Source organism: Cyclopterus lumpus, chromosome 4, assembly GCF_009769545.1.
Source record: "Cyclopterus lumpus isolate fCycLum1 chromosome 4, fCycLum1.pri, whole genome shotgun sequence".
Classification (NCBI taxonomy): domain Eukaryota; kingdom Metazoa; phylum Chordata; class Actinopteri; order Perciformes; family Cyclopteridae; genus Cyclopterus; species Cyclopterus lumpus.
Window position 1 is genome coordinate 19924789 of NC_046969.1, and position 20039 is coordinate 19944827.

The window sequence follows — 20039 nt, forward strand, 5'->3', positions numbered from 1 at the left end:
TTTTGAGCAATGTTACCTCTCTTGGCTCTTCCAAAGACAATTAGCTTTAACTCCCTGTTCTCAGACACCAAACTGGGCAGGAATGTTGCTCGAACCTTCCTGGATTACTACAAACTCAACAACCTCATCAAGGACAACAGACCAATTCACATTCAAAGGTAAAGCAGTCTGGCATTATGAATAAATAAATACATATTAAATAAATTACCCAAATACGATGTTGTTCATACTCAAATGCATGTATTTTTGGTTTTGCTGTTTTCTGAACTACACCCTACCATCTCAGTCACTCATATTGATATGTTTTTGTCTCCAGCTCTGAGGTGACAGGCGATGATAACAAAAAGGGCAACGGTGTTGGCAGAGACGCAGCAGACAGAGAAAGGGAGAAGAGCCAGGGTGTCAGGCACTAGACAATCAGACAGAAGGACAGACGGACACAGACTGAGCATGTATAAAACGTAGAGCACCGTAGCAGGAGGATCCTTCACACTTCATTGCCTTTAGAAGCTCCACATCTTCCTGGCCATAAAGACTTATTTTCACAGATTTGTAACAGTGGGATGACTGGTACTCGCAGGACTAAAATCAGAAGAAGCCTCCTCTTGGGTTATTTCATGGCTCTAAAACGTGGATTATTGGAGGCCAAGGGAAGACAGACTACCCATCTAAAGTCCATCTGTGGCCTTCATTCAGCAGCTCCTTTTTGTTGTCTATATATTTGTAAATAAATGCATGTTTCTCTGCTGTTACTAGCTTATTTTCTGATTATGGTGATATGCAATGTTATCTCTGTTGGTATCATAAATAGTCATTAAACACTGAATCACTTGATCACTTTCTTTCTTATATCAATGCTGATAATATTAATGATTGCTTTTATCTCAGTGAGAACTGCAAGACCTTTTTCTCATGTAGTATTTAGCTCCATTTATGGACAAAGCATCCACTTTTCTTTTTTTAACTTTTACAGATAATACACATTTGGGATTAGATTTTTTTTTAAAGGTGGAGGCAGATTTAACAGTGATTGTGAGGTCAAAAGTGAGCTAGTGAGTGGGTGTGCGCGCGCGTGCGTGTAGCGAGATCTTTTGATTTGTCACTTCTGGGTCACGTGACCCTACATCCGCTCGGTCTGTGACTGACTGTTGCTGTCCGGCAACTATGACAACGAACTTTGAGAAGTTGGATCAATGGCTTCAATGAAGAAGAGGTTTTCCTCCGCCGCGGTGCGGCACAAGTCTCTGACATGCTCCGTCCAGCTGGACATTCAGACGGTAAGCGCTTCCCGTCGCTCCTCTGGTCCGAAACTCAGAAACGGACCTAGCTTAGTTAACGTAAGCTAGCTCGCGAGCTTACGTTCTCTTACGTTCTTTTCCGGTTCCTCCGTCGTAACTTAAAAATGTTACCGTTTTTTGTTGTTATGATGAAAAACTACACAAAGATACATCCCATATTTTCTGTAATTTTCTTTTTAAATCAACAAATAGAGATGCTCTAAACATAAATGTCTGTAAACATTTAAGTTACAAACAATTTGAGCTCACTGCTTTTTTAATACATTTTGACATTTTAAACAAAAAAGGTTGCTGTTAGCACACTGATCCTACAGCAACAATGTATGCTGAGATGCATGATTTGTCATTTTTAGAGTGAGCGTAATTATATATGAAAAGTGTATATTTATATTTTAATTTTTATCCTGCAAAGGGAGGCTAATTTTGACAGAAGAAATACATCTGCCAGTAAAGGATGCGCAACAACAACCGAATGTCTAACTTCATGACGCTGTGTGCAGGTCACGTGTCCAGGAGTGCTCCTGACCAAAACCAACGACATCTACCTCAGTGTTTGTGTCATGGGCCAGTACAGGAAGACCCCCTGTTTGCCGCCTGTGTTCCCTTTACTCTTCCACCATAAAATGTATTTCGTCAAGGTGAGAATTATGAATAAGCTGCCTCTATAACTATAAGTATGTCTGTAGAGATTGTTTTTTCATTTTAAAAAAAAGATTTAACAGGAGAAGTGTTTTGAGGAATAGTGTGAAATGTTTCTCCAACATAACAAAAAGGATGCATATCACATGTCTTCAGGTCACATCCCGATCTTTATGTTGGATCATATTATATTTATTGTACTTTTACTTACAAAAGAAAGAAATCGACATCTTAGATGTTGTTTTCTCTTTATGTTTCTTATGTTTATGACTCCTCCTCTCTCATAGGCTGCTGGCGTTTACTGGCTTACTTTAAAGGTCTTACGACTCAAACTTGAAGCCCTCCAATTTGAACATTACGGGCTCAACTCCTGATAAAAGAGGCCATCGTTTCCCTCGGGATACCGGCAGAGTTAGATACGGGGCTGCCTGTCTCATCTTGTTATAAGTATTGATGTGCTTTGTCTGTCTTCTGTTTTACTAGACTTTCCCTGATGTTGTTGACCCTGCTGATGTAGCTGACCTCCTGGAAGGTAAACGGCCGTCTGGGATTTGCTCCCTCGTTTCTTAGCCCTGAATCCTCTGCCATGCAAGCTTATAGGATATTAGCTGTGATACTGATCATTAGCTCACAGTCTATTTGTGCTTTCCTTCCTCGTAGCTGACACAACATCTTTTGAGCTGATTCAGTCGGTGCCTCCAGGTATGCTTTCTGATGATGCCATATGGGCATTTTCAGTCCCCACTGTATCAATGCATTACCCTGCAAAAACGAGATCTTTAACTTTGCTTGTATGTGTGTGTGTTTCTGTTTACTGTCTGGCTGTGTGATTTCTAGAGGGTGAAGTCCTTGCCACAATGGAGGACAGCAGCAGAGATTTCCTGTACCCTGGTCCCAGACTGGGTTCCAGAGAAGGAGCTGTAGAGAGAGACCTACTGATGAAGAGATCACCCTCCTTTCCTGTAGGCTACTATTGATTGTATTTATTTCTTAACCCTCCTTCCAACACCTGTGGCCGTATTTATAAAACTATGTGGAAGAATTCTCCAAAGAGTCAACATGGGAGTAAAAAAGTTATTTGCTGAGCGTGAGCAAAAAGACACACATTTATCAAGTGACTTCTACAGAGAAAGTAGCTTTTAAGAGCAACTCTTAATTCATTACCATTGGTCATGTGTATGTTCAGAGAAGGAATAGCCAATTAGAGATATGGATTTTACCCTACATCTGACATATTATACATTCTTAAAAATAATAAGTTAATAAGTTTGGATGAAAATGGTAATAAGGTGTCTCGCATGTATTTAATGGCTGCTTCACCTGAGCTACTGCACACTGCTGCATTAGTGAAAGGAGGGATGTCAGGTAATGCGTTTAAACGTTGTTCCCATGTCACAGCCACCCCACACTGTGCTCACCATGTGATCCGGCTTGATTGGCCTCTACGTTACATGTGTCATTCGTAGACTGGAGAAGATTGTGTCTTTCTTTAAGTGAGTCTCCTAAACTCTGTGGCTCATATGTCTGTGCACATGACAGGAAGGTAGCTAGATAACCAACAAAAGCACTGGCACTGGCTTGTCTTTGACAAAGTGAAGTAATTTCTTCAGAAAACAGTGTTTTCCATATAGAGCTGTTGACTGTCTTTGCTTCACGGACAAACCTCCCTTTTCACTCTCCATCTTGTCATTCTTGCTTTTCCCTCTTCTTCTTGTATCATCTCTTTCTCTCCCTACCATCAGCCGGTGGCTTTGCTCTCCGAAGCACTAACTGGCATGTTTAAATGTCTGTAAACACCATTCCCCTCACCATTGTTTATATGTGTTTCTGTTTGAGGCCTACCTAGCAATTTAGATGTCTCTTTCCAAATGCCATATTATTTAAACATCACTGGAGCCTTTCTCTTTTCTGCAATTTGTTTTCTCCAGTCAAGCAAAGATTGAAGATTTGTAAGTGTAAATTGGTGTTCCAAGCAGTGCTGTTATCTGTTTGTCTTCATCTCCCTGTTAAAGGTGTTGTGTTTGTACCTATTGTCCCTCTCCCTCTAGGGAATCTCCCCCAAAGTGGAGTTTGCCACGACATCAGTCATAGAAGAGAGTGATGGGAGAGACAGCTTCCCTGCCTCACCTGTAAGTGTCACCTTTTATTATATATCATACATCTCAACGTACACACGGAGACACACGTTTTCCAAATTCAGTTGGACCTTCTGTCTGCTTTTGGTTTTTCTGCCTTATGTCTGCTGTTGATTTGTAAAACACTTTGGAATAAGACTTTCTTTTATAATTACATTTTATTGTGTGTTCATGGCTTTTCAGACCTGCTTTGTTAAAATGTAAACCCATCAAAGTGCCACTCATAAGTCAAGTAAACTGTGTGTGTTCATCAGCCTGCGTGACAGCTCAACGTGTCTTGGATTTGAACACATCACAGTTTCACGCTCAGCATCCCTGTGTACAAGTGTTGACCAAAGCTAGATGGTAAAGATTCATCTAATGAGTGGTATCGCTCGCCATCAGATTTCTCTGCTTCTACCATACATACCCACCTTCTATTGTTGCCATGGCTACTGCATCTATCTATCCATACTGGCAGTGTTTCAAGGGTATCTGTTCTCTCCTTGCGAATGTAATTATAGGGAGACCGATCTGTGATGTTGATTGTGAGGCTTCTCTCTCATCTCTGACTAGATGGGAGTTTACACAATATTTGTCACGGAACCAGTCAGTCAGTTTTTTAACTATCCGATATGAAGGTCACCTGTATCTCTGCCACTGTGTCTTTGTGGATTTCTAAGGGCAACTGTGCTCAGCTGCATAAAATCCCATTTTACTTTTGGAAGAATATTCAGACTCCTTGCTCTCTATTCTTTCTTTCGCTTGAATGGGCCCTCCCAAGTTCTCATATTCTCATCCACTGATGCTTTCTTTAGAGTTTTTTTTTTGTCAATAAAAAAAAGAAAACAACCTTGTTCGACCTTCTCAGTTGTTAGGATTTACTGCCTTGTAATTGTCTAAGTTTTAGACAAACCTGGACATTGGGCTTTTTTCTTTTTCATAAATTGTTATGTTAAAATGTAAAATGTTTTTAAATCACTTGATGAAATGAATTGATGATGAAAATAATTCTTAATTGCACCCTTACTTAGGTGTCTTAAAATATAAAAATATGTATATCTCATAGAATCTGATTTTCAGCGCTGGATTCTATCATTTTATTTGATCATTTTCAAAACAATAATTGTTAGTCGCAGCCTTTAACAGCAACTTTATTCAGTAATATTTAAAAGTACCCCCCCGGAATTTCTTTAATGCTCTAATTCTTTAGACAATGGGGACAAAAGTTGGCCCCCAAATATGTTTTCCTTTCCTCCACTGCTTCTTGGTCTTCTGTGACTGAATGCATGTTTGTGCAGAGGTAATGTCAGCAGATGGATTCTGGGAGGGTAGATGAATGCTCCAAATCTATACTCTAAAAGAGTCTCTCTTCAAAATAAAAATGGTACGAATGAAAATCTTTCTCAAACATTGCTGTTTGTAACCTGATCCATCACACAGTGGTTGGCATGTTGTGCCAAAAAAACTAGCATGCATTTCCCAGGTGCGGTAACCTAAGCCATTTGTTTAAATGGGATGTCATTGACAGCGGAGCAGATTGTCAGTGTTCTCCCGGCCCCTCAGGGGTATGTCTGGATCAGAGCACCGCTGTGGCTGTCAGACAGTAGAATTTCTCCATTTGCTCTCTCCTAACGGCTCCTCGGCAGAGGCATTTCCTTGACTGCCCGCCCGCCCAGCTGACAAACCTCGTCCACTTTTAATAGAGATTTAGAGTGATAGCAACTTCCACAAAACCTCTGAAACCGTATGATGAACCGTTCAGGAATGTCTTAGTCTTCCTTTGCAGATTTTCAGGTGCTCTTTTTTTAAATTGTTATGATCCTCATTGAATAACATTTTTTAATCCAAAAGTCACTTAGCAAGTAGGGCCAGCAATTTGACCATCTCCCTGTCAGACTGTCAGCCCACCACTTTGGTCTCGACTGAATTATCTTGTCGGCTGGATTGCCATAAAACTCTGAACAGAGTTCTGGGGATACCAGAGGATTTATCCGAGTGTCTTTGGTTTATCGTGGTCTATGTAACCATAGACAGTATACAAGAAGTAGACCTAGTCACAGTGACGTCACCTGTTGTTCGGGGTCTGTGGTTTGGCAACAATCTGACTACAAAAGTCACTTCCGCGTTGGCTTCACTTTCAGAACCGGAGGTTGCCACCTGCCTAGCGTTAGAATATTAGCATTGTTGTTGTGAGCATGGATGTGGTTAGCACACTGAACTTAGAGTTTAATAATAAATAATAACACATTTCATTTGTATAGTGCTTTACAAGGTACTTAAGGCACTTCACATGGTATGAACAAGCAATAGAAGCAACAACAATATAAACAAGAGAGATGACGTGACCGTAAGAAACAAAACCAAAACATACTGAACTAGCATCACAGGTTAAAAGCAGATTTAATTAAATCAGTTTAGCTCAAAGAACGGCTTTCCAGTTATGAACGTAGCAGCTAGTCTTCAGTTGCTGACAAACTCTCAGTGGATATGCAGTGAAGAGCTGAAAGAAGTCACAGATGGTGTTAGATGTGGGGGTGGGAGACCAGACTTTGTTTAATTTTATTAAATCGGACCAATCTCAAATGGCAAACTCGATAAGACTTTATTTATCATTTAGTTTCTCTTAAAACATTTTTTTATTTTGTGTGATTTGCCTAATTAGCATTTATATTATCTTTGTTTTACAGCCAGGTAATGCCTCTTTATCATATTAGACTGGAGATGGCCATCAAATGCAATTAACATTTTATCTTAACTTATTTATCCCCGGTTGGCATTACCCGCTGGAAGTGGGATATTGCATGGGAGAATTATGTTATTGGCCATTAGAGTTATTAAAGCAATTCTGCAGAGGTTGTCTCCATGGCAGTGCCGGCTGCAAGAGTTGTTGTTGTTGTAACACTTTAGCTGAATGATTTAGCTAATGGTTTAATGGTTTTGTCCGGGGAGAACCAGTCTGTGTGGAGAGTGAGATCAGCTGCCTTAATGGCTAAAATGGCTGACGCCTGTGTAAAGGAACAACATTGTGGTCTGCGTAGGAATCTAAACTGCTGAGACAAATGTTGTGCGTCGCCTCGAAATGGAGGCTTGTTTCACAAAATATATAAATATTTCTCTCTCTCATATTCTGTCCCTACACCCCTAGACTTGCTGTCTTTCTCCAGTGAGGCCATCTTTAACCCCATCCAGACAGAGTTCAGCAAAAAAGTCCTCGCCATCTGGTGTGAATGTTTCCAAATTGGATGATGCAAAACGTGTCTCCTGGAAAGGTGGGAAGGAAAGGTTCAAAGTTGAGGCTAGAATTACAAACTCTGGCCCGTCCTCAACACCCACATCTGGCCGAAGTCTCCAGAAAGACAAGACGGAAAGAAAACCCGCTTCTCCAGGAGTTGTAGTGGAGGCTGGCTACCAGCAGCCCACCGTGACCTCGAGGACACGTGCCTTGTCCCCTTACACCCACCGCAAGATGTGCCAGCTTTCAGAGGACACCAGGCAAAGGCTCGCCCACCTCCAGCTGGGCCCTCACCACTTCAGGAAGGAGTCCGAGAGCCAGCCGCCCTTCCTGGTTGGTACCGTTAGATATATATTCCTCCAGACTGAAAGTGACGCAATGGTTTATTTAATGCTAATAATACACATGTTCTGTGGACCGGGGTTCAAATTAATGGGATCCTGAATTGATGTAGTTCAACCCTCAGTGGGAGCTTCCCAAAATGTAACATAATCTAGTGGGCAGATTAAGTGGAGGGCATAATAAGAGAGCAGTGTTAATCTTTTTACCTGAGCCGTTAATGGGTTTGGACGTCATTAAAATGTTTCACTGTGTGCACATGTAATATAGCCTATTATCCTCACTGAGGGGCTTGACTGTGCTTTTAATAGCACACGTCCGGGATTGAGGCTGATACACAGTTATTTGTTAACACTTTAATTATGGTTGTATCACTGCTATGAGATATTTGCATATAAAAGGGAGTGATTTTCCGATCACACAGCCATGGGGGATATTACAGTTGATGGACAAGAACAACACAGCCTCCCTCGCTCCGCTACCCCCTGTATTCCTGCTTCTTCATTTGCATCAAATCTAATCCTCAGGTATGAATATCAAAATCCACTAACATGCTGTTATTAAAAGAAATGATTAGCTCGAGAGTTGTTTGTTTTTGTCACACACATGAATGGAATTTACTTACAATTGATGCTTTGTTAAAGAGAGAAGTGTGTTTTTCCTGCTATGGTTTTCCTGGGGGAATGTTCTGTTGGCGGTTAACCCGAGTAATTGAGTCAAGCTGCAATTAACAAATAGATACCTAATGAAGTAGCTTAGCCCCACGGTGAATGCATCATCAGAGCCTCGGCTGTATGTTGGTGTCGAGGAAGCACATTCCCAACCTGGCTTTCCGCATGCCTCATAGCACGCTTTGTGAGTTCAGATAAAAGACATATGGTGGAAACAATGGTTTTTTTGCATCTTTTTCTGCAAAAAACTAAATGTGATTTTGTGTATTTTGTTGTTGATTTTGTATACACAAGCAGATCAAATGTCATTTAATTTCTTATTTGAAGTTGGTAGATTGTGTGATTGATTAATGTGTCGGCATCAAGATGCTGATTTGACGTGTTTTACGATGCAGACAGAATTCAAATTACAACAGTGTTGAATTAATGATATTGTTTGACAGCAGATTGTATTTCTGTTGTTTATTTTTTATCACAGGTCCCTCGTTGCAGTCGTGCCTCTGTGAGGGGAAGTCCTTCCTTTGCTGATGGTCGTATCCATCGACGGTCCGTCAGCTTCACAGCTGATCACACAGGTAGGCCTTCACGTCCATATGCAAAAACTAATATACGTGTTGGTACATACATATAGTCATGCTATACTGCTGCAGAAGAAAATGCGTGCAAATAATTGCTGTTGTGTTGCGAAAATGTGTTTTTATTGTATTGTTTGATGTGGTTTACATCTTAATGAAGAGGCGTGGTAAAGTATTTCAAAAATAAATCATGGGCTGCATTTATATTTTGGGGTTATTGAGTTAAAATCTGTGATGATAAAATGGTGTCTGACTTTTGTCTTGTCAGTGTAATAATGATGCCAATCAAGTATATAAAGATAGCACATGGTTCTGCCTCTATGTAGGGTCACTTTCACCCGTTTATGTTTTAGGAATAATCTCGATTGAACATTTAAATTAAGTAATGTAAATATTTCTTCCAGTCCAAAAGCGGAGTTTTCTGTTTCAACCTATCGTTGTAGATTCTTCTCTCCAAGGGAGTTGCAGACCAAGAGCAGCCACAGTAAGTATGATTATAACATTTCCAACAAGCAAGTGACACAATGTCACCCTAGGTACTCGTACTCCAAGATGTACTGTAGTTACACAACTGTTTCAGACTTTATGTTCTTAGAAAAGTATTCTGGAGTGATTCAAACTAATCATGTCATTCTGCCAACCAAAAAGTTGTAAAGTAAAAATAATGAACATGGGTAATAACAGGTAATGTTCACGTTGCTTCAAAGCTGTATCACCCCCGCCCTGTGACCTGTTCCAGGTGCAGTCAGGATCTGTGAGGGCCCCGTTGTCTCCAGAGACGCAGTCCAGACTTGAGGCCGGGACCAGAAGCCCTGCGAGAAGTGCCGCCTTCGCTCGGTCCACACCGACTGTGTCAAACTCCAGAAGGCCTCTGAATCTGAGCCACTCCCTCAGAGAAAGGTAAACACTCTATAAAATGCAAGCCTTCCTCAACCTGACCTTAAACCTTTTAAATGCTTGTAATATATCCTTAAATCACAGCCACTTTAACAAAAAGAAGTATGCACAATGATCAGAAAACAACATCATATCAATGTTTCAGCCATAGAATGAGATCTCGATGTGAGGAACCTCAAATATATTATCGATTCGGCTCGGCTCTCAAACATGTAAGCGAGACTGTTCTGGCCACAAAACCAGCTGATCGTATTCACTCTGGCGCCAAAGCAGGAGAACACTTCATCCTGTTCTACTGGTGAACTTCTCCTCATCCGTCTGTGTAAATCATTGGTGTCTCCACAAAAGACCTCACGAGCAAAATAGAGGTGTGCGTGTGCGTGCACGTGCGTCCAATCTTTAATTTTGATCACACTCGACAGGCAAGATGATTTCCCCTCCACCTCTTAAATTACAGAAGCTGATGTCTCGTCATGTTTGTTCATTACTGAGTGAGGAGGCAGAGGGAAGAAAAAACAAGAGGAAAATGGTATTGATTTGTGTTTCAGCTCGAGTCTGATGCATTTGACCCGATGCTCGCTTTAATACATTCAGAGAGACCTTGTCATCGATCATCACAGCTGCGGGTTGAACACACCGACGCGACCGATGCTCCGCTTTCCCCGTCCCGACTGCTCAGTCCATAAGTAAACATTAAAATCAATAGACAATCTTAAACTGCAAAGTAAATTGTAGGAAATGAATGATACTTTTCTCTCAATTGAAAACGCGACAGGAGTTGCAGGGCGGGAGATTAGAGAGGGCCTCGGTAGATTCCCGCTGACGGGGAGCGGGCACGTCTCACCACAAATCTTTGATCTATAAAGAAAATGACAGATGCCAGTGGCCACGTTTGCTCCCTAAGCCCTGAAGTCTCAGTCTATTCATGTCTCTGGATGATTTGCCCTTGATGACTTTTTGAAGCAGGTAGCGAGTTTATCTGATTACAGATGAAAAGCTTCCATTCCCAAACTGTGAGCCAGGCCAAGACACCAGTCAGTCAGTCGGCCAGACGGTCGCCATCACCGCTGCACTCCCAGCAAATAGACGGGGACGAGGCAATACTGGAGCTCATTACTGTCAATTCAAGACGGCATAACTGCCTGTGGTCCACTTGAAGACACATCTATATTGCATCGATGAAGCACATTTATGCCTCCAGATGAAATGTACCATTTGTTTTGTCAATTGTAAAATGATTTTTATTTTTATTTTTTGCACAAAGGGTAGAATGTGCTGGGGGGAAAATGTAAATGGAGGGAACACTGTCATTAATTTCAAAGTTTTTAAAAGTATCAATTCAGTGTGGTTGTTGTTGTTTCATTGTTGCATCCACTCGCACAACTTGTGTTGTGTTACAGCACAGACTGGTGGACAAAAGAAAGAACTGAGAACTTCTTGAAACAATTATTGTTAATTGATTGTTTGGAAGTTGTATAATTTAGAGTATGATTGTTGCACACACTGCTATTATATATTTAATTTTTATGTCTACTCTTTTGTTAGGCAAACATTACTATGACATTTTCATGGTGCAGTATACAATGACTACATTTTTCATACAATTACTTTTATATTTATATATATATATATATATATATATATATATATATATATATATATATATAATAAAAATAAATATTTTATGACATTTTAATGGCATACTTTTGACTTAGTATATGACATTGTTATAGCATATACCATAATGACTTTATATGTGCTGGCTACAGTCGTGGCCAGAGCTTCCTACTCATCTATCACTTCGTCCTTCCTTCCATCCAATTCTCTTGAATTTGAAACTCATTTCTTTTAAGATTCAAATTCTAAATTCTTATAGCTCTTACCTTTTTAACATGCTTGTCAATAAATGTTCTTTCTAATCTCCTGAGACAACTCTCTCCTCAGCTTGCTGTGGTCCATGTTCAGTGTGGTTCACACCTTTTCACCCTTAAAATAAGCCGACAAGTTTGTAGACACCTGTGATTAATTAACTAATTGGAGGACACGCCTGTGTTTATTAATACATGTGAATATGGTCAAACTACTTTCAATCTTTTCTAGCGATAACATCATTTTTGTCAAGGCCATTTTCATTAGTTTAAAAAAATAAGTATTCTTTTGAACCACAATTCAAAAGCAATGTCTAATTTTTATTTTTTTAATTTTCAGTACATCTTTATTTATTACTTTTGTCAGTTTCGAGTTATTTCAGTGAACATTGTGGGGTTTTCTTTTAACAGAAGGGTACCAACAAGTGTGTGTGTGTGTGTGTGTGTGTGTGTGTGTGTGTGTGTGTGTATGTGTATATATATATATATATATGTGTGTGTGTATATATATATATATATATATATATATATATATATGTGTGTGTGTGTGTATATGTGTATATACATATACATATACTGTACATCAGCCCAAATTGATGTTTATGGGTTTTTAAATGTTTGTTTTACCCCTCAGGCTCCAGACCAGTCAGCCCAGTCCCTCCTACTGGGAGATCCACAGCAGAGTGGAGAGTATTCTGCAGACACACAAAACCACCTAGGACCGCCGACCTTTCACTTCCTAAACCTGCTGATTCTTAACGTAACAACTCTATCAGTCAGTGAGTCAAGACATCTCACACACTCACAGATGCGTCTTCGTTTATCTCCCCTTGACGTTCAGTTAAAATTCAAACCCTCCAAAGCACCTGCTGCGCTGCACTTGTCTTTGTTTCTCTCTCTGAAAAGGAAGTCAATTAGCAGGGGTTACATTTAAAAGCATAGCAGCACTGCTTTCCAACCACCCATCAGCTGGGTACGTTTTATTTAAACATTCCAAAGGTAAAACCAAACAAAGACATTGTCAAATTTCTCTAAAGGTGTGGGTGTGTGTGTGCGCGCGGTGAATGTAAGCTGCAGCTGTTACAGCAGCTACAAGAGACTGAAGAAGAGGAATAAGAGTTCTCCTGAATGGAAGAGAAGCAGACACAAAGAAATGTAGCCTCATCATAAATTGAGATTCATAGTGAACATTGAAAGTGTTTATCTGCTCTTCATAATGAACGTGTCACCACGTGAGTTTGATTCATTCATCAGTGCTAATAAATGCCGCATTATGTGCCGTTTTCACCAACACCACCTGTAAACCCGCAGAGTATTCAAATCTGAAGGATACTGAACATTCTGCAGGAGGGAATAGGCAACAGTAAATCAGTTTTGGGCTTTCTTTGAAGCAGTACATTATGTTAACGTGCAGCCAGGATCTAAACAATGGTAGAACGAAATCCTTTTGACTATGAATCTGTAAGTTTGTTTATAACAGGCCCATATGGAAATATTCCATTTTAAATATGACAGTATTACATTGCAAGTTAGATCAATTGAGTTAGTTTTATTAGCAGTAGTGATGCATTTTCATACATTGAAATGGTTGTGATGGACCATCTAGCTACTAAAGGTAAAGTAATCCCAAAAAAAAAAAAAAGATCCAGCCCAGCAAACTATTTTCCTCTGAAAGTAGCGAGCAGCATGAGCTCCAAGAATTTAAGACATCAAAAATGTTTTGAAGTTTACCATCCCTGCTTTTAATAGTTAATTCACATTAGGTCATGTGTGAATGTGCTGCTCTCCCTTTGTGGGACCATGACCGTCAGCGTGCTGCTTATAGTTCAGCCAAATTGTGTCCGGCATATTATGCTTTTCTTAAGGGTTTGCCTTGCTTTAGTAATTTATTTCAAGGACATGTTTCTTTTTTGCATAATTACCAAAAAAAACCTAACAAAAACAGAGCCATAGATTTTTTGGGATGTGTTGTAACCTCAATATATATTTAAATTATCACCCGACAGTTTGTTTTGCTCATTAATGGTGATTTTTTTGATTTTTTATAATCATACAAGACATGTTACATGCCTATTTTTTTTTTAGGATAGTTGATTATACAAAAACCTTTACAAACATTGGTGCCAGTCATCAAAAGAATAATATTTTAATGTTCATATGATGCACATATATTTAGAAGACTATGATTACTCTGCAGCAGAATGGAATAATAAGTTCCATTCGATTAAAAAAAGTTTCAGTTGTAAATATAAGCATGTACACAATCTGTGTATAAACACTGACTATTTTTATTATCATCCGACACTGACCCCACCTCTCGCTGCTAATATCAGTATATCAATATTTATGAACTCGGCCACTCAGTTCATCACATCAAGTCTTCAGATTTACTTCTTCCTGAATGAATTAGTCTTCTGGAATTTATTCGTCTTCTTGTTCCTCTTGCCAGCTCCTTGCGCCGCTTTCTCCGTCACAATGTGCTGGTACTTCTTTTTGTTGTTGCTGGTAAGACGAGAGGAAAGTACATGTTATGTCTGCAGTAACGGAATACGTCTACACACTTGGTACTTGTGACTAATACTGGAGAGCAAACGAACACCAATGTGCTCACACAGGTCAGCGAGAGCTGCAATGCACATAGTGTAATAAATATTGGGGTTGAAATACATTTGAAATGTGTGGCAGCAGACACTGGATAGGTTTGTCTGTACATGAATAACAAACACAGTATTTGGTCATACTCGTCTTTCATAGTTGAATCACTGTGACATAATAAAGCCACATCCAGTAAAAAGGGGTTCGTCTTTGCTTTCATTGCCACTTACCGTCTGAACTCGGCGTCCGATAGCAGCTCCTCCACCATCGTTCTCTTCCGAGCCTTCTTGGGAATACGGGAATGATAGAAGTCGACTGGGCTGTCCATCACCGTACCAACCTGTAGCACACGCACACGTAAGAGTGACGCTCACACTACGAGCCGCACAGCCAGCTTAATTGGTGCAGAGTCACTGGTGAAGTGTTGCTAAAGTTATGCCGTTAAATAACACTAAAATCGGACTAACAGGGTAAAGCAATGACGTACTTCAGTATTATTAAAAAGGTAACGCAATACATGAAAGGGAGGGGAGGAGTAACTATTCGGTTACAGAAAAAAAGACTTGATTACTGATGGGACACATTTAGTTAAAATGGGGACTATTAGTTACAATTGTAAAAGAAATAAAATAAAGAACGATACTTTAAAAAACTTCACTACATAAGTCTCACACAATAGACGAGCAGTAAAATAAAATAAAAACGTTAACTGGGCGGAAGTTTTGCCATAACTTTGTATGCAAGACAAAAGGGGGAACAAAATGACAGCACAGTGCAAGTTAACGCACAGCAGGAGGCTCTGCCACCGTCGAGTCAGTTTATTATTTTTGCAGTGTGAAAAGATGGTTCTTAGGAGATGAGCCAACCGCTTAAAGTTTCTGGACCAACAATACAGGTACAGGACAATCTGGAAATTAAATGTATATCAATTCAAAATGCAGTTAGTTATCCAGACTACAGAACCGTGTCGTGAACTAAAAAGGTCATGACCGTGTTTCTTAAGAAAACCAATAAGAACATGGCCTTGTTACTGAAGAGGGATTTTTGTGTGTTCTACTGACCTGGAAATATTTGGGAAAGCCATCTCTGTCGTTCTTCTTGTAGAACCTCTTGGGATCCATGGAGCCTCTCATCTTCAGGACTTGGAGGTCCCCTTTCAGCTCTTGTGTGATCTCGGGGGCTTTCATATTAAACCAGCCATCTCCTGTGGATTTCTCCCTCTCCGTCTGGGAAAAACAGTGATTTCAATTATTTTAAAAAGCATTGGAGAAGCCCTAAAAGCGAAGAATTTGAATAAAAACATCTGCTGTACTGTATTTATATTTTTGTGATTTGGGGAAGGGTGTTTCATCATAACCGATTCCACAAATGACACATGATCCAAGTGATACAACTTTAGCAGATAGAAGCACAGTTAATCTACAAAAAGCATAACTTTGTAAACTTACTTTGCGTTTCAACTTTGTGGCTCGTTTGGATTCACTGTACGGAGGCACCGCGTCCTTCTTCTCGAAGTCCGCTCCCATCACACTCTTCTTCATCACCTGTGGACAGCAACAAAAACTGCAACACTGCAAAACTACCAACCCTTCTACTCAGAGATAAAAGGCAGACGTCTAAGAGAACCATGAATAACAACATCTCCGGTGTTATTGGATTTACTCGTGCTCGCATAACTATAAAGTTCATTATTCATTCTGCATCGCAGATCACCTTCAAAAATCAATCACTTATTTACCTCATCTTGGATCTTCTTTTCCTTTAGTTCTTGCAGTGAACCGGAGACAGGTGTTGATTGGCTGCCATCAAAATTGATGTACAAGCCGCCAAGCTCCTTCAGGCTGATTCCGGGATCAATACGGCTGGACGCGTCTTTCCTGGATTAAAGTTTTTTTTTTAAAAACATCACTGTTAATTGGTGAGCTGAGAGGTCCTAGTAGGAGGACATTTTGACAGAGCCAGACTTCCCGCTTGCTTCCAGTCATTATGCTAAAGTAAGTGTATTGGCTGCTAGTGTATCAATCTTTGCATCCGACTCTCAGAGAAAAAGTTAGATAAATGTAAAACTACCCTGTTAAAGGGAAAGGTTGACAAAAGGAACCATATGTTGTACATGTGTGTATTCCGAAGTGAAAGAACCAATCAAAAGCGGCCACCTTTCATATACTTACAACAGAGGATTTCTACTATAGAAAAGGAGTTCTGCATCATCATCGCCATCCCCCTCCTCATCAACAAACTCATCTGGGTCCTCCTGCTCCACTGTCTCTCCCTTTGAGGCTTTCTCCTCCTCCTCCGTTGGCCTCTCCTTGTAGTACAGTTCATCAGCCTCCTGTCCGGGCCGCGTGTCAATCATAAACAGTCCACCAACGGCTGTAGCTGCTGCGTCACACTTCTGTGAAGGTCCTGCTCTCTCCTCTGATAGTAATTCCAGATCTTCATCGACCTCCTCTCCAGAAACTTCCATCTCCTCCTCATCATCGGCGTCTTCATCTTCGCTGCTGTCCAGCAGGCTGATTATTTTTGTATTCTGGACGATGACATCTTTAGGCTGCTGTTCAGGGTCAGAATGCACTGTGATATTCTGCTGCTGGCTGGACGTCACCTGAATGGACTCAACTTGGACCTCATTAGAGTCGACCACCTGCTGTTCATCTATATTCAATGTGCTGACTTCCATTTTCTCCTCCCCACACGGCCCCGTTTCCACAGCAGCATCCTCATCTCCCTGTGCTGCATGGGCGTCCACGTCAGCCACTTCCACAGCTTCATCCTTCTTCTCTGTCTCCCCTGTGATTTCAGAAGCACTTTCACATAATGTTACTGCAACTGATTGCAAAGGCTTTAACAGCTCCGATGGCTGGATTGTTTCCTGCATCATCATCTTCTCCGAGCCGTCCCTGTCCATATTTTCTGCACACCGCTCCTCCTGCTGGTGTCTGTCAGTCACTGCAGGTGTAATTACAGCTTCCTCAGCACAAGCAGGACTGTCTGATATCTTGAGAGACCGAGGGGAGTCTTCGTCTTCTGAAATGACAATTACTCCCTTTTCCACACTCACTGTATTTGGTGTGAGGTCCGTGGTATTCACGCCTTCTTTCTCTTTTTCTTCCAACGTTTGGTTCCCATCGTCTACCAACAGTGTGCAGTCTGCGTCCTCAAGGATCATTGTACTTTCTAAGCTAGTATCATTGATTAAAGTGTCCTCAGCTTTTTCAATAATAACACTACACCCTTTGACCAAGCGACTGCTGCTCTCCGAGCCTTTGTGGCTTCTGCAGGGAGTCCCTTTGCTTTGCGTGGTGCGGGGGCTGCCCATTGGGGAATGCGCGTCAGTTGGCTCAGCGTCTGAGTCCACGGCTTTGGGGCCGGTTGATTGGGTCTTTCTCCGTCTACGCGTCGTCATACTGTACGTGGGCCCGGACTCAAACCCTTCAGAGTCACAAGACTGGGACTCACTGACTTCACCAGCAGCTGCTGCACTCTCTTTAGCTGCCCGGCTCAGTCGAGCTCTTCGGCCAGGGGATTGGGAGCCTTCCGAGGTTTCGTCTAGGTAGATGGGTATCGGACCGGTTGGCCTTCTGGATCTCGTAGATCTGCGAATTGTGGACTTCGAAGCTCCTGCTGCTGAGACGCTGGATACGCAGCTGTCAGCTTCTGAGAGCTCAGAGTCTTCAGTTTGTTGTTTGGCAGATGATCTGGAGCACGTTGTTTTTCTCTGACTTCTGGTGACTCTCTGGAGTTTGGACACCAAGTCGACCTTGACGTCTCCCACCTCAACATGAGCTGGCTCGGGGCTTTTGGGAATCGCCTTCCTCCTCGTGCTGCGACGGACAGCTTTCGATGCAGATACTGTAGAAGAGCATGATTCCACCTCGGATATCTCCTCATCCTCCTGACTTACTACGCAGGGCTGTCTCCTCCTCAACCTGGTGCGCATCCTTGGTAGTTCTGTGTCAGTCACCGCAGAGCAGCAAGAGTCTACGTCTGACGTTTCTGCTTCGTGGACGGAGCCCACCGGTGTGCATGACTGCTCTGGACTGTGGAGTCTGGAAGCTCTGGCGCATCTTTTTAGCAGGGGGGTAGATGCAAGCTGTCCCTCATTTTTTTCGAGCTGGCTGCTGGTCTCCACCAGGGCATGTTTGGTCGGGCTCTCTGCTTGTTTAGCAGTGCTCCTGGTTTTCCGACCAGCGGATGGACTGGCCTGTTTGACAAAAATAAGACAATAATTATTTGTACAGCTGTTTCTATAACAAGCTTAATCCCAAAAGAGGGAGGTATGGTTCTTTATAAAAAGTGTTCTTATTGTCCACTGATTCCAGAACAAAACCAACAGTGTGTCACACGGTCTGATCTGTGGCTTCATGTCTACTGAAGACATTGCAGTCTAAAAATGTAGCTTAATCTTTCAAAAAAAGATAAGAGACTGGTTAAACGTTGACCAGTCGAGAGTAAGTAGTGCGTATGTTGGGTACTATTTAATAAAGCACACATTTGGTGCACTTGTCTAGTATTTAGGGCAGCAGGGCGGTGTGTGTGTGTACAGTCCCTGTTCATTGTAATGAAGGAAAAAGGTAATCCATCATTGACAAATAGGATCTTTGAATCAATTTGAAACCACTTTCTAAGTCCGTTTAAGTGAGTTAAACTTATGGGGAAAAAAATAAAAAAGGACTCTGTAGTATGTGATTTATGCTGGATATAGAGGCCGTAATAGTGGATGAATTGAAAACGTGTACGATGGACAGATTCTTTAAATTCATCTTTAATTCAATAAAATTTAAAGCTGCATTGATGTTCGGCGACAAAACACACAATTACCTTCGACGTGTCTGTCACGTTATGGGATTGTTGTATCTAACGTTAGTCAATATGTTTCGGTTTTCTCGACTTGTTTCACAACATCGAAACGTTTACAAACTCTGAGGAAACATGGTGCCCACGTGAAGTGTGAGCAGCAGCACACTCGCAAGCTAACAGTCGCGTCACGCGCTCCCTTCTTCTCCAACTAAACCTTCACTTGCTCTCTGAACGTTGCCAGGTTTAACGAACATGTATCCGTCTTACGTACCGGGACATCAGAGGACTGGTCGGGGTTTGTTTTAGTCGGAGAGTCCACGCGTACTCCTCTCCTGGTGGCCACCATTTTGCATGCTGCTGGAAAGCTTGCTAGCTCTTCACACTTCCGGTGTGAGAGCTGGACTCGACTAATCGATAAACGAAAATAAGATGCAGGCCAAACAGACGATCGCAGAGCTGTGATCCAACTTCGAGTCTTGATGGTGGGAAAACTGTTCAGGTCTTTTAAAGTAAAAGTAATATTAAGTTACTTAGTACTTTAAGTACTGAATTGAACGTTTTGCTAAAGAAAACGTATGAATTGTTAGCTAAATGCACTTTCAGTAAAAAAGAAAGAACCCCCGTGTGCGTTGAACTCAAAGACTGTTTATTCTGTTATATACTAACGTTATATATTTGATGTTGTATACTGTATTTTTTTTAGGTGCTTAAGGCTGTTGTGTAAATGTGCAAGTCGCCTTTTTAATGTAGAAGTTGCTGGGATTTGTAATTGTAATAGTTTTATCCACTTGCATCATACTTTGTATATAAATCTACATATAAATAACGTTGTTAAAATAACAAGAACAATATCAATCAATGTGTAGCAGAAGTATCCCTAACCCAGAAACTCAGTGGAATGCCGACTGTCTGACAATACACTTTAAAACAGTATCTTTCAATTAACACAAATATTTAAAAAATACATAAATTAACTTATGTATCAACAAAACACATCTTACACTGTGC

At 41.1% G+C, this 20039-nt stretch overlaps 3 protein-coding genes across 6 annotated transcripts in view; 2 read left to right on the plus strand and 1 right to left on the minus strand.

Moving 5' to 3' along the window:
- Positions 1 to 431, plus strand: part of agbl4 (ATP/GTP binding protein-like 4) — a 236494-nt gene extending 236063 nt beyond the window's left edge. Inside the window, exons 12-13 of the mRNA XM_034530650.1 lie at positions 65 to 158; positions 317 to 431. Coding sequence (XP_034386541.1) covers positions 65 to 158; positions 317 to 413 — 191 coding nt within the window. The 3' untranslated portion in view covers positions 414 to 431. The remainder of the gene's footprint in view (positions 1 to 64; positions 159 to 316) is intronic.
- A 670-nt stretch (positions 432 to 1101) lies between these two features.
- On the plus strand, positions 1102 to 13852 carry spata6 (spermatogenesis associated 6). 4 transcript variants are annotated; one of them, XM_034529865.1, is made up of 11 exons: positions 1102 to 1277; positions 1799 to 1936; positions 2421 to 2469; positions 2598 to 2639; positions 2775 to 2899; positions 3986 to 4066; positions 7200 to 7619; positions 8775 to 8871; positions 9315 to 9355; positions 9611 to 9771; positions 12271 to 13852. In XM_034529865.1, the coding sequence occupies exons 1-11, from the start codon at positions 1194 to 1196 to the stop codon at positions 12353 to 12355; spliced, it is 1323 nt and encodes a 440-aa protein (XP_034385756.1). In that variant the 5' UTR covers positions 1102 to 1193; the 3' UTR covers positions 12356 to 13852. The 4 variants fall into 4 exon arrangements, with proteins under 4 accessions (XP_034385756.1, XP_034385755.1, XP_034385757.1 ...); XM_034529864.1 differs by having other exon boundaries at positions 1120 to 1277; positions 9276 to 9355; positions 12271 to 13284; XM_034529866.1 differs by lacking the exon at positions 12271 to 13852 and adding an exon at positions 10317 to 11350 and having other exon boundaries at positions 1120 to 1277; positions 9276 to 9355.
- On the minus strand, positions 13758 to 19435 carry dnttip2 (deoxynucleotidyltransferase, terminal, interacting protein 2). The gene is made up of 7 exons (XM_034529863.1): positions 19303 to 19435; positions 16403 to 18435; positions 15970 to 16108; positions 15680 to 15775; positions 15293 to 15457; positions 14462 to 14571; positions 13758 to 14138 (listed from the first exon to the last, which is right to left on the minus strand). Exons 1-7 carry the CDS (start codon positions 19375 to 19377, stop codon positions 14024 to 14026), a joined length of 2733 nt encoding a protein of 910 aa, XP_034385754.1. The 5' UTR covers positions 19378 to 19435; the 3' UTR covers positions 13758 to 14023.
- Between the last annotated feature and the right edge of the window lie 604 nt (positions 19436 to 20039).